Below are 15,099 nucleotides of genomic sequence, written 5' to 3'. Positions count from 1 at the left end.
TGGTTTGTCCCATAATGCCTTAGATTATGAACATTTAGTTTATTGAATTTTATAAGCGAGAGTGCTAACACCTTTCATATTTTAAACAGCTAAATACTTCTATTTGAAGAAAAATGTGCATCAACACAAGTAATTTGCTTTTCTAAAACAACTTGGGGTGATTACATTATAAATACCAAACCAATGATGAATATCTTTATTTTTGAAACAATGTACAATTATGAAATATTTTTAGAATTGTGTTGTTGCGGTCTTCAGTTCTGAGACTGGTTTGATGCAGCTCTCCATGCTACTCTATCCTGTAAAAAATTCTACATCTCCCAGTACTTACTGCAACCTGCACCTTTCTGAATGTGCTTAGTGTATTCATCTCTTGGTCTCCCTCTACGATTTTTACCCTCCACGCTGCCCTCCAATACTAAATTGGTGATCCCTTGATGCCTCAGAACATGTCCTACCAACCGATCCCTTCTTCTGGTCAAGTTGTGCCACAAACTTCTCTTCTTACCAATTCTATTCAGTACCTCCTCATTAGCTATGTGATCTAATCTTCAGCATCCTTATGTAGCACCACATTTCGAAAACTTCTATTCTCTTCTTGTACAAACTATTTATCGTCCACGTTTCACTTCCATAAATGGCTACGCTCCATACAAATACTTTCAGAAAAGGCTTCCTGACACTCAAATCTATACTCGATGTCAACAAATTTCTCTTCTTCAGAGGTGCTTTCCTTGCCATTTCCAGTCTACATTTTATATCCTCTCTACTTCGACCATAATCAGTTACATAGTCAGTTACAAAGGTTGTATTATTTATCAAAATTAACTTAAATTTTAGTTATTTTCTAAAATACTGTTTTCAAATTTGCCTCATCGAATTCTCATATACAGATGGCAACTTCAGAAAAGTTACCTTTATTAAAATGGTATTCCATTTGTACCTCTAATCTTTGCTTTGTGTAGAGGAACAACACTTTCTCTAATCAAAAGGAAAAGTAATATAAGAATGAAGTTTACATTTGAACAACAAGGAAAAGAAAGCTAAGTTGGAAAAATTTGGTTGTATTACCTTAAGAGAGTTATAAATGATAGTATTTTATTTATTTTTCAAAATATGAAGGAATTTCCAAAAAACTGAGTATTATCTACTTATAACACTTTCTGAGGATATATCATTCAAAGTATACAGTAAGTATATTAAAGCAATATTAAAAAACTCCCTTAAATCATATTGAATAGAATGGCATAAAAATATTTTCCATCTCGAATTTTCAAACATATATAATACCACTCCGATGTTTGTATTCAAACAAAATTTGGCAGGAAACCAGCAAAAACCAGAAAAATGAAATCGCACTGTAGTAACATTCAAGTAACAATGGGTTTCAAACTAAGCATAAGAGCTATGTGTACAAGTACAAAATATGTACAGGAAATCATGATAATTTTATTGAACATACCACAAATAATGTGAACCAAAATTAATTTATTTATATTAAAGAAATCCAATGAATGATAAATTTAAACAATGAATTTTTAAGGTTTTTTTTTAAAGGAAGTTTCTACAGCAGCTGGTCTAAAACTACTTTTAGTCATTTGCCATTGAGTTTGTTACCATTTCCTCAATTATTACTTATAGTTTTTTTAATGTGACAATCTCAGACCTAAAATGTAGGAAAAGGCTCGCATAACATAGTAAGAATGGCTGTAAGGGGAATGCTAATCTTACAGAATGACACATATATGGGTGAAAGCTGGTAAAGTGGCCACCCTAAGGAAACTGTGGCTTCTGATCCCAGTTCTTTGGCTGGCACATGAAATACTTCTATATAAACTGTAGCTATTCTGCAACTGTAAAAAACTCCACTATTATTCAGCTCTCCAAAACGACCACTTTGTGCAGCTGCTGGGGAAAGACTGACAGCAACAAAAATAAGACTCAGATGACTAGCAAGAAATTGTCACAAGAAAAAGATAGAATTGTATACAATGAAGTACATTTAAATTTGAAATATCTACAACATTATGCAAAATTTTCATTGATTCTTCAGTTTCCAACTTGCTTCATAATGCTTGTCAAAAGGAAAGGTTAAATTATGTTCAAGAGTCAGGTATGAATACAATATTTACACATAAACATGTTCTCATCCTCTTCACAACCAACATATTGATCATTATGCCACAGTTTGTAGTTGGATTATTTAATATAGCATTCATTGTCCTTATTGATATGGAAAGTTTCACTGCAATACAAATGTACAGTGTCATTGTGTTCTTCACTTTATTCTCCAAAAAGTTGCTTCTTGTTATTTACTGGATACTTTCCTTGTGTCACTGTTTTATTATTATTAATTTCAACAGGTTTGGATGTACTAAGCAGTTTTTTCAGCTTCTACTGGTTTTCTTCTTCTGTTATTTACCTGCTCATCTTTCTTCAACTTACCTACTAACAGGTTAGTGGAATATAGGCTCAACATTATTACTGTTGCCTTCCCATCTGTACAGCTTTAGCTTTGGCTTCCTTTGTTTCTTGTTGTTGTTGGCCTAATTTAAGTTTTGATTAAGGTATGATATGTATTCGACTTGCTGCTAGTAATCTCAGCTGTGTTCCCATTGTATTTACAAAAGTTATTACTAGGTTATACACAGCTTCATTCTCTGGTATCTTTTTTTCTTACTGTATCCAATACTACTGTTGCAGTGATTTTCTTATGTAATATAGTGGAATCTCAACAGACTGCTGTAAAAACAATGTATAGCTTTTTGGCAAAATGTAATATACTAGTGCTGTAATATACTCATTTTGTGAAATACTACTGTCCTATCATCAACTCAGTTGTCTTGAAATAAGGTAAACACATCACAAAACATGTGTTTGATTACTTTGCCTTGTTAGGTAAATGGCCACTAGGACTGACTGGATGTCATTATGCTAAATGAAGTTTATATAGATAATTACATAACCACAGCAATTTACAAATGGATTGTTTAAAAAGCTAAAATATAACGTTTTACCAGCATTGTAGCAGTTAACTGTCATTATGTATACAATTATATATTTCATACATGCAAATGATGTTTTTACTTTCGTAACAAGAGGCATCTAGAAAACACACAAATGCGTGCAACTGTCAACAGTAAACTCGCTCTCTGAACAGTTTTAATTGTTCACCACTTGGCTGCTGCAACAGAATGAAAGGGAGCTGCCACCATACTTATCCTGGCCAATACAACCATTTGTACTCTTCATCTATATTCTTTGTATTCCTCTAGCAGCTTTCTAAACATTGCTGGTGGGTTTTGAAAATAGAGATATAATCATTTGTTGAAAGCGTGCCTTCACATTATACATCGGTTTAAATGAGTCTTTTTCTTAATTTCAGTGCATAGGTTTTTTAACTGTTTATTGATTAATTTATTAACACATTACATTGAATGACTTGCATTTTTTTAATACTTGACCTATATGTAGTCCCATTGTGATTACTACAAGGAGCTGTACGCAAATGAGTAGTTCTACAAATTGATGGATTGAAACATTGGCTTACCACAATGAAAAATGCTCCTATCACAGTAAAAGAAAGGCGAGTATGTACTGGGCACATTTAGAAACGGAAAAGAGGGGAATGAGCTTTTCGACCTATTTGGCAGCTTCAAAGACTTTGGAAGCAAAACACCTGGACATATTCTTACTTTTTTACTTGTTGGTATTAGTACCAATATCATGTAATATAATGCATTGTGTAAAGTAGAGTAACATAATATGTGATATGTCTTAGAACATGACACATTCCATCAAGTCATCCACCATGGAATTAGTCATCTTGTGCAATATAACACAATACCTCACTAATATTAGGTTGCATGCATACCCACTCTGGGATACTTAGTATTATACAGGGTGTATCAAAAAGAATCATGTGATTTAAAAAATCACTACTATAATGTTATTTCAGGTATGTGCGTGAACAGCATACTGTTGGAAACAGCAAACACTCGAGTTTTCCTTGGTTCGCGCTAGGTAGCTGCAGTGGGCGCCCACTTCAGTTCTATTAAAAATGGTGCCAAGACAACAGAAAGCGTTTTGTGTTTTACGTTCTGCGCAGTGCGGGTCAGTAATGACAGTTCAGCGTGACTTTCGTACTACGTATGGTGTGGATCCTCCTACTGCATGGAGCATTAGACGAAGACATGAAAAACTCCGAGAAACAGGTTGGTTGTGTAAAGGCAAATCGCCGGGCCGTCCCGGAGTGTCTGACACAGACGTCGAATGCATCCGCCATAGTTTCACAAGGAGTCCGCAGAAATTCGTTCACTCTGCAGCTCGATAGCTCAGCATGCCCTCGATGTCCATCTGGCATGTGTGGCTTCGATGTTTACACGTGAAACCACACAAAATTCAGCTGCTGCAAGCGCTTCGTGAAGGTGACAAACAACAGCGAGTGTTCTGTAATTTCGTTCTTGGCAAGATGGAGGACGACTGTTTTCTCACAAGTGTAGTGTTTAGCGACAAGGCACCTTTTCATTTAAGTGGATAGGTGAACCGCCATAATGTGAAAATATCGAGTCCGAACAATCCTATGAAGTTTTACAACATGAGAGGGACTCCCAAAAATTTTATGTGTTTATTGCAGTTTCACGGGAGAACGTGTATGGTCCATTTTTCTTTGCCGAGAACACTGTTACAGAAAGCACATATCTCGATATGCTTGAGAATTTTCTTTTCCTAAAGTTGTAAACTGTTTCGAACGACTTAAATTACCAACAGAATGGGGCACTGCCACAATGTCATCTGTAAGTGCGGGAATTTTTAAATCAAGTGATTCCTGAACGATGGATAGGTCTCAGTTCATCGGACCTGACTGTATGCGATTATTTCTTGTGGGGGTTTATAAAATTTATAAAAGACTGTTTATGTGCCTCCGTTAACAACAACAATGAATGAACTGTGACATCACAACTCGAGACAAGCTCGCTGCAGTGTGGGAACAGTTTCAATATCGCAATGATATATGCCATGCGTCTCAAGGGGGGCGTATCGAACACCTTTGGAAAGGTATGAAAGAAACTTTTTGAGTTTGCAGTTCATCAGAAAACCAAATCCGTTGTATATGTTCATTAGTTTCAGAAATATAGACGTGCCAAATAGGATGATTATTTTTGATACAGCCTGTAGATGTACCTCCATTCCCAGATGCTTCCTATAGTAGATGCATCCCACTCTCTAGAAGCACATAAATTTGTGTCTACTTGTTCTTACATCCCTCACTACACATATAACGGGGAGTGTGTTTGAAACTGTCCCCTCGTAGAAAAAAATCAACCCTTTCCTCCAACCGGAACAAGTCCACCCGTAGAAATTTTACCTCCCATCCCCCCCCCCCCCCCCCCCCCCCACGCTGCCAAGAAAAACGTTTTTTACCTATAACATGTACGCTCTTCAGTCATATCTGATATTATATATTGTTTACTATGGATGGAAAATCTTCTGGATTTTGGGTACAGGACCAGGGAGTTTAGCCTATAAATTGCAATAAGAAGGTATGTCAATACCTTACAGTTTAGGCAGCTCACTGCGCTGTGGAAGTAGTGTTATCTCGTAAACAGTCGCAACTATGCCAGTATGTTTCTGAAACAGTCAAGATAGCAAATAATTATTTATTTAAAAATGATGACGGGTTTTGACCATTATGCCGACAGATCTACGGCACCATTTTTCTGAAGTCAGCGGTGCGCAGAACAGTCCCGTGATGCCAAGGTCATTTACTGGACGGTCGTTTAAGCCGTAAACGACCTTGGCATCACGCAAGTGGCCATCTTCAGAGCTACGGCACCATCTGGCTGTGGTCGGCGATGCACAGGACAGTTGCGTGATGCCGTGTTCACTTATTGCACGGTCGTTTGAGCACTAAACGACCATGGAATCACGCAACTGTTCCGTGCTCCACCGACTTCAGACATGTATTGCCGTGGATCTCAAGTGGCGAGCATAAAAGCTGAAATCGGTCATCATTTTCAAATGAATGATTATTTGGGATCTTCACTGTTTCATTATGTCATAATTTGGAATAGGTCTCTGTTTTATCTCCAACCATGCTACCTAAAATTATATATTGATTTAAATGTCTTTCCTGCCGCCAGATATGTCGAAATGCTAGTGCCCTTCTTTTACATCCCTAACTCAGACCAGGAAGTATTCCCCATTTTTGCTATTATAGGAGCGTTTTTCGTTCTGGTTCCCAACACTTACTCTACCATAATATTGTAAGTAGATAACCATAGTTTGGCAACCGATGTAGGTTTTTTTTTTTTAATCGGCCGAAAGCTGATTCGGTTTAGGTTTTTCTGTTGTCTTTCGAATCATACTGCTTACATTGTGGCAACACATAAAAAAAACTGGGGTTCGGAGACAAGTTGAGTGCTGCCACATTTGGGAAGTGCAGCGGGGTGACAGCAGTTATATCAGAATGTCGATAAGAGTCCACACAGGCTCCTTGGCCTTTCTGATTGAATTACCTAATTACCTAATTAGTTTCTGTGCGGCGCATTTTGTTTTCCGTAAGCAGCCTGAGACCGGGGGAGAACTCCGTGATGTGGTTGTAGCAGCATTCGCATTACCCCCTGAGAACGACGGGTGTCGGGAGGTTGCAGGGCGCGACGTAGGGGCCGATTCCGGATTATCCACATCCGTTGAAGTTAGCAAAAGGGAACCCAGGCATTGTTTCAGATGCGGCAGTACAGCTCATTTGGTATGCTCATATGATGAGCCTCGTGCTCCAATAGATGACGCCGGGTTGGCACGCGAACCCGGGTTTGAACCTTTAGGCCTTGGTGTACTCACGTGGTCACCCCCGCATCATCCTCTGTGCCTTACGTTTGTTCTCGGCTAGGTGGCGAGCTCGTTTGCTCTCTCTTGGATTCCGGTAGTTCCTTGTCATAATTGAGTTTTGAGTGGTTTTTGGAATTTGGGCATGTTACTAGACTTCGTTCGGTCTTGTATCCGGTGCAGAGATGTGAGGTGGCCAATGGCCAGGTCTTACCTTTGCAGGGTTTGGTCCGGGGCAGTGTATAACTTGCCGAGTTTTCCTGGCCTGTACCTTTAGCCTCGGTTAAGGGACTGTCTGTTAATCTAATATTGGGGTATGATTTCATTTATAAGACCGGGCTCATCTTGGAGTATTCCAGTTCTCTCCTGGTGAGATGTTTGGCCTTTGTGAGTGCGCTAAACCTGGTGTATGGCGAACTGCCGGGACCTTTGGCGTACAGGTTGCAGCTAATGAATTTGATCTGGCCGATCTCTTGTCCAATCAGGTGTCTCAGTTACGCGATTTGTTGCACAGTTTTTCTCCACTGGGTGTCACCAGCGTTCTTGAATATCATATACATTTTCCGATGACACCCTCGCTAGGCAACCTCCATACTGCCTGTCACCCCCGAAGGTTAAGGTACTCAGCACTAAGATATCTCAGATGCTGGAACAAGGAGTCATCAGATCTTCTACTTCAGCTTATGCTTCTCCAATTTTTCTAGTACCTAAGGATCAGGGGCGGGATTTCAGACCTGTCGTCGACTACCGGCGTTTGAATGCCAAGGTTGTACTCGAATCAGTATCTTTGCTGGATATGCATAATCCTTTTACTTGTTTTGCTGGCGATAATTGGCTTACTGTTCTAGATTTGAATCAGGCCTAATATCAAATTCCGCTGGCTGGAGAATGTAAACATGTCACTGCCTTTTGTACTGATTAGAACTTGTTCGAGTTTAACAGAGTCGCCTTTGGGTTAGCTACTAGAGAGGCGGTGCTTACTCGTTTATTGGATAATATTCTTGGAGTCTTGAAGTTAGTATATGTTTATAATTATTTGGACGACTTGGATATCTATAGTCGTTCGTTTGAGGATCACTTGGAGCATATGTGGAAAGTTGAGATTACAGCGAGCTGGTCTAACTGTTAAACCTAGTAAAATTGCGCTAGCTAGGCGGGAGGTATCTTTCTTAGGCCATATAGTCTCGGGTCAGAGTATTCGCATTGACCAAGAGCGGATGAAAGCCCTGCGGACATTGCCTTCTCCTGCTGATAAGCGGGGAATGGCTAGATTTATGGCATGGCAAATTACTTTAGGCGTTTTGTGCCCAATTTTACTCAGTTGCCGGCAACCTTAAATCAGTTAAGCCGTAAAGGCGTGCGTTTCGAATGGGGACCTGCCCAGGAGGCTGCCTTTGAACAAATTACGACAGCGATGGCCAACCCGCCGGTTCTTGGGGTACCCGATTTTAGCAAAAGGTTTATCGTGCAGACTGATGCTACTATTGCCGGTATTTCAGTGGTTCTCCTCGAGGAATTTGAGGGGCAGAGACAACCATTAGCTTACGCGTCCCGGCGGTTAACAGATGCCGAGTTTAAGTACTCTATGAATACGAGGCCTTGGCCGTTTTGTTTGCATTAGAGAAGTATCGGTTCTACCTTGAGCATCTGGTTTTACAATTGGAAACCGACAAGCATGCGTTGAGATGGGTACTGGAGAGGCCGCGTAAGACTGGCCGTATTGCCAGGATGGCAGTACGTATTTCGGCTTTTCAATTCGAAGTTAAACATGTTAAAGGTTCTGAAAATGTCTTGGCGGATGTTCTCAGCCGGATGTTTGCCGAAGACGTGTCTAGTCAGGAAAGCAAGACCAAGTAGACGGCGACAGTCTTAATTGTATGGTGTTAAGTGAAATTCCCCTTTTGTTTGAAGACATTGCGTACCATCAGGATCAGGACCCTGTGTGGGCTGGTATTAAGCAACGAGTGTTGGCAGGAGAACTCTCAGAAGAAAATGAGATTAAGAGGGATATTCTTTGCAGGACGTTGGGCAATGCTAAGCAGTCTAAGATCTAGAATGAGATTTTCACTCTGCAGCGGAGTGTGCGCTGATATGAAACTTCCTGGCAGATTAAAACTGTGTGCCCGACCGAGACTCGAACTCGGGACCTTTGCCTTTCGCGGACAAGTGCTCTACCACCTGAGCTACCGAAGCACGACTCACGACCGGTCCTCACAGCTTTACTTCTGCCAGTATCTCGTCTCCTACCTTCCAAACTTTACAGAAGCTCTCCTCTGAACCTGGTAGAGCACCTGCCCGCGAAAGGCAAAGGTCCCGAGCTCGAGTCTCGGTCGGGCGCACAGTTTTAATCTGCCAGGAAGTTTCAGTCTAAGATCTGTTTGCCTGCTACCTTGGTTCATCCAGTCTTCCGTTATTTTCATGATTCATTGGTGGGTGGCCATTTAGGGAATTATAAGACGCTCCAAAATATCAAGGAGCATTTAATTTGGCCTCCTTTGGACCAGGATGTTAGGCAAATGATAGCTCAATGTCGCTTGTGTAACGCAGCCAAACCCAACAATGCCCTTCAACAAGGCTGGTTGAGTTCTGAACGAGAGTCCTCTCCCATGCACAAGCTCTATATTGATTGTTTGGGGCTTTTATCTCGGACTTAAAGGGGTCATCGATAAGTACTCTTTATGATTGATGCATTTTCTAGGTTTACTTGGCTCCTTCCCAGTCATAACGTTACCGCTACCACCACGATTAATCACTTGGCTAGTGTCTTTAGTGTTTTAGGGCCACGTAAGCAACTGGATAGTGATAACGCTCCTGCCTTTCTTTCGGGCCCCTTTAAGACTTTGTGCTTTCAGAATGAGGTTACGCTTGTCACCACCACCCTGTATTATCCCCAGGGGCCCTTTGCGGAAAGGGTTAATCGAAATCTTATGTCCACTTGGATTATTTTTATCAGAAAACACCAAGCATATGGGACTCCAGTCTTCCCTGGCTCAGTTTTGCCTTTAATACCGCCAGTCATGAAGCCTCGCGAGTTAAGCCTGCACCCTTGATCTCGTCCTACCCATTTAATTCCCCTCTTTCCTACTTGTGGGAAATTCAGGATCTAATTCCACCTGACGTTAATCCGCAGGTCATCAAGGAAAACTGGAACCGGGCCAGGCATAATATACTCAGAGCTCATAATAAGCAAGCCGAGCGTTATAATCGTAATCGAGAAACCTTTAAGGGTAGGCTGGGGAACCAAGTATATGTCCGCAATTTCCAAATGAGGCAGGTGCGCGGCGGTAACCTTAGTAAATTTACTCCTCATTTTCTGAAGCCTTGCACTATTAAGCGTGTATTAGGCCCGGTAAACCTCTTGGTTAAAAAGAACAGCTCAGGCAAGCAATATCAGGTTCACCTTAGTCAAGTTAAGTTCAAGTAGCTCGGGGTTTGAATTAACCTGTTCCTGGGTTAAGTTTGAGTGGGGAGGTTGAGCAGTGCTCACTCCGAATTATGCGTTTCGTTCAACTTGGTTGTCTATCTGTGTTTGGTTTCCCGCCATTGTTGCGGTTATGCCGTGGTTCTTCCTCCTTCTACATGTGACACCAGCGATGTATATCGATATTTGCACCGTGAACCATCTTTGGTCTTGTGCATATAGTTTCCGGCTAGGGGGTGTGCGGGAGTCGGACGGTTGGTGCGGACTAGGGAGGATATCTCCGTGCGGCACAGTCAGCTGGGTCCGCTGGCGGTCCCTGCGAAGTGTCGGAGCGTGTCTGGAGCTGTCTGATCGCTACGAGCTTCGTGGCTCACCGACCCAGGACGTCAAAGTTGAGTGGTGTCTTAAGTACCGAAGCCACGTCTGTTCATGTTGTGTCGCTCGTTCCGGTGGTTCACTGTTAGGTAGCTTTTCCTATGAGCAACACCGAATGTTTGCAGTGGTGAAATCGAGCCGCCGTAATGTGGAATGAATTATATTGCTTCATTACAATTCAAGTGCACCAGCGGAATTTTCTGCCTTGTGGCCGTTAGTGTTCCTGTTACCTGCCCTGGCCACTAACGTTATTTCAGGCAGTGTCCTTTCCTCACCTGTTGTCACTGTCCAACACGGTGTGTAGTTTTGACAGCTTAATACATATTTCATTGTGGATAATCACGTCCGTAACAGTTTGGTCTTTATCATGTACCGATTGGCGGCTAGCAACTTGTTTGGTCGGTCGGTCCGTGACTATCTCTTGGTTGGGTTACCGATGGATTAAGTGTGGTTGGGCCCACCACCTATCTTACCTAAGTGAACGTTAATGTTTCGAGGGCACCCCCCCCCCCTCCATCCCTCCCCCCCTGGAGGCATGTGAGTGCTGTTGTCTATACTGTCCTTTTCATGGGTGTTTAATAGTCTGTTGGTAATATATTATAGCCAATGCTTAAAAGGAAAACAGATTTTTATTGTGTTTTATGTAAATCAAGGGCCTTCAGCCCGTATAAGTAAGTTTGTATTCCGGCAAGGGGATATTTTGCTGAAAGTTACTGTTGTTGTGCTATCTTTTCATTTAGTGCGCTGTCAGCCACTTAAAGGTTTAAGGTATTTTGTATTTTTGGAAAATAAATTGTGGGCCTTTAGCCGCTTAAAACCTTATTCTTAAGTTTAGTTATTGTCGTTGCGTTGCCTTTTCATTTAGTATGCTTTCGGCCACTTAAAACTTAAAGGTTTAAGCTATTTTTGAATTTTTGTAAAATCAACTGTGGGCCTTCAGCCGCTTAAAGCCTTATTCTTAAAATTTCCCCTTAAGAGAAAACATTGCGGCCTTCTGCCTTAAGAGATTATGGCAATATATTTTAAAATTTTGAAATTTAATTGTGGCCTTCAGCCATTGGTATTGCATCTTGTTTATGTTTGTTCTATCCACTTTTGTCTTGAGGCTTTCACCCTAGCTGTGATATATACATATATATTTTAATTATTTTATTTGCAATTTTAACTGCTTGTCTTCAGTCACTTGAAATTTATATTGTTGATTTTTAAGATTTCTTGTTTGGAGGCCTTCAGCCATGAAAGAATCGGATTTTGAAACTCGTAGTTGTAAAGGTGCCGTTTAGGTTTAAATGTGTTATTAAATTACGTAAGTTACAATTATGAAGTGAAACTGACCGCCACCTCATTTGACCCTTTCCATAATCCTAATCAACTTTTCTGCCTTGCGGGTTTAGAGGGCGTTTCAATTAGCGTTCTGAAGATCCCAACACCAGTATGCTGTTTCGGAACCATTTTAACGCCATAGTTTAAACGAAACCTTTCAAAGTACTCTAACATCGATCAGCAGTTACACCACTTAATCAAAATGAAAACCAACCTTCTCCTAACAACATAACATCGTTTAGGAAATTAATCATGAGCAATGAAGCGCTGACCATCAACACACGTTTCACATCCAGAGAAATGGCGTAGTTAATATCGAGACCTGGATACAATCTCGGCTAATTCAATGTGAAAATGTCGTCCTATGGAGGCAGAGCTGTTGTTGCCAGTAAGCTACGCAAAGTACTCACGCAAATCGCGGCCTCTGGCTTGATGCGCCGCACACAGCAGCAGCAGCAGCAGCAGCGGCAGTGCGTAGCAGACGCGTCGGCACATCGCGTGTGTGTGAGCGGCAGCAACTGGCAAGAGCCCAGAGCCGGTCTCCAGCCGTTCCCGCAGTTACGCCGCAACGACGCCGATTTCGCAACGCTATACTTATCCTTCAACAGTCCTTTGCAACTATTAATGGACTGCGATGGCCTTCAATTTTGTTTTTTATTTTCCAACAAATTTGAATCTAAAGGCCTCCTCGAGCTGAATTCGTGCAATCATCATGCTATTATTTAGGTCCTATACTCTTCGTTACACGCGTCGTTTTTTGACGGCCGAATAATGCTAAGTTACGAGCAGTAGCCTCCGTTGTCACTTTTATTGCTCACCAGCGTGTCTGATATCATCCACTGAGCGGATGATGCAAGTCAGAGCAAAGATTTAGCTTTCTGGTGGTTCTGAAGTCTATTCTCCTACAATGCCTCAACTGACCTTTTATCTGCCTTAGGGTATAATTAATACATAAATATATAGTACACTCCAGTAAGAAGACACTCTAAGACAAAAAGTAACGACGCATCACGAAAGAATTAACCGAATGGTAAGGAAATTCGTAGATGTGACGTACATCTACAGTTTGAGAAAAATTGGATGATTTATTCAAGAGAAAGGTCTTCACAAATTGTGCAAGTCAGTAACTCATTGGTCTGTCTCTGGCCCTCATGCAAGAATGTTGGATGCCTTCCGAGGCATGTCGTGTTTAATTCTGTCCAACTGGTGCATTTGATCGTCAAAATCCCGAACTGCTTGGAGGGCCCTGCCGACAATACTCAAAACAATCTCGACTTGGAAGAGATCCGGTGACAGTGCTGGCCAAGGTATGGGTCAGTAAGCATAAAGACTAGTAGAAACACACGCTGCGTGCAAGCAGGCATTATCTTGCTGAAATGTAAGCCCAGGATAGCTTGCCATTAAGGGACACACAGCGAGGCGTAGAAAGTCGTCGACGTACCGCTGTTCTGTAATGGTACCGCGGATGACAACCAAAGAGGTCCTCTGTCCAGCGCGTCTCCAGGCATGTCTTCGGCCTGGAATCTCATTGACTGAAGATGAATTGTCCTCAGTGATGAGCCCCACTTCGAAACGAGCCCAGACAACCTGCGAAGACGTGGCTGGAGACGCCCTGGACGCCAACCTTAGACTCAGCGACAAAAGGTGGCAGTGTAGATTAATTCGAATAAAACATTTCATATAATATACGACTAATTTTTATTGGTTAAACATATGCACCTGTTAAATGTAAACCATAAAAATACTCGCAGAATGTATTAAGCAAAGGCAAATGATTATGTTCAAAGTCAATTTAAAAAATGGTTCAGATGGCTCTAAGCACTATGGGACTTAACAACTGAGGCCATCAGTCCCCTAGACTTAGAACTACTTAGACCTAACTAACCTAAGGACATCACACACATCCATGCCCGAAGCAGGATTCGAACCTGCGACCGTAGCGGTGACAGACTGAAGCGCCTAGAGCCGCTCGGTCACAGCGGCCGGCCGGTTTTGATGAATTCTGTGCACTTTGGAGCACTCTTCACAACTTACGTTCACTTTTGTGAGTCGAATTAACATTCTTTTATGAGGACAGCACCTTTTATAATACGAATTATCACGTCACTACTACCGATGTATCTTCTGGGAATGTTGGGTTTAGATGTATCACTTGGTCATTAGAATATAAAGGCCTGAAAGACCATGAGGTAACAAAACAGGCCCAATCAACTGGTTATCATAGCAAACTACATATTTACTCGTACATAGTGTGCCTTGAAAGTGTGTGTAGACAAAGGCACATGTGTTTTCATCGGTCCGCATATGTGAGTTATGAATGTTATTGATACTGTCACGAGTGAAAGTGGCCACTTCAGTAAACGATTTTATTATGATTGCTCGGCGATTTGCAATTAGCCAACGAGAAAATTTCAATCGATTACCTTCATCAGCTTCTTGAAAGTGACGAATCCATTGTAAATCAGTACGGCAGAGGCCGTACATTCGTAATGTCCCCCACATTCATAAATGTGGAACACTAGTGCGTGTAGAAGTTCTGCAATTGCTGAAGCACCAGCAAGAAGGATTGAAACTGATCTCTGTAACCATCTGTATCTCAGTAACAAAAATTAGACACATATTATATGGCATGTTTTAAACGAATTAGTCTGCAATACTACCTCCTGTAGGATAAACTGGCACCCAGTCTCTTCACTTCTGAAGAAGGAAAGGTGGGAACACAGCAAGAAGGGAAGCCACATACAGCAAAGACTTATTCAAATACCAATAGTGGTGGATGAAATTCCATTTTTTAACATAACGTATTCATGTTTATCATTAGACATATCGCTGAGCCTACGACAGAAACCAACGTGTCTTTGTAGAGAGCGCTCCATCAAATCAGCCAAGATTCATGCGTCATTCGTAAATATGTGTCTCCACAGAAATAAATATTTTTGCCACTAACTGTTAATTAAATGTCACTAATGAAGATTGACTGGTAGTAAGTTACTGTTCAATACATAAATAGGATCATACGTATTAACCTGTAACACTAGAAAACATTTCAAAAATGAGTCTGGTGGCTGAAATCTGTTTTCCATGTAGTATAATTTGCTAGTCTGTCACCAGCGTTTTGGGTTGTTGTTATACATTTTTCCTAAACATAGTGT

At 41.3% G+C, this 15,099-nt stretch overlaps 1 protein-coding gene across 2 annotated transcripts in view; it reads right to left on the bottom strand.

The window, feature by feature from the left end:
• LOC126161832 (protein takeout-like) overlaps nt 1-12,487 on the bottom strand; it is a 181,677-nt gene extending 169,190 nt beyond the window's left edge. Inside the window, exon 1 of one of the 2 annotated variants that reach the window (XM_049917935.1) lies at nt 12,358-12,487. In XM_049917935.1, coding sequence (XP_049773892.1) covers nt 12,358-12,442 — 85 coding nt within the window. In that variant the 5' untranslated portion in view covers nt 12,443-12,487. The remainder of the gene's footprint in view (nt 1-12,357) is intronic. The other variant, XM_049917936.1, reaches the window with a different exon arrangement.
• Between the last annotated feature and the right edge of the window lie 2,612 nt (nt 12,488-15,099).

Source organism: Schistocerca cancellata, chromosome 2 (genome assembly GCF_023864275.1).
Source record: "Schistocerca cancellata isolate TAMUIC-IGC-003103 chromosome 2, iqSchCanc2.1, whole genome shotgun sequence".
In the NCBI taxonomy this organism is placed as follows: Eukaryota; Metazoa; Arthropoda; class Insecta; order Orthoptera; family Acrididae; genus Schistocerca; species Schistocerca cancellata.
Note: the sequence above shows the minus strand (reverse complement) of the source record. Positions and strands in the feature narration are given on the sequence as shown.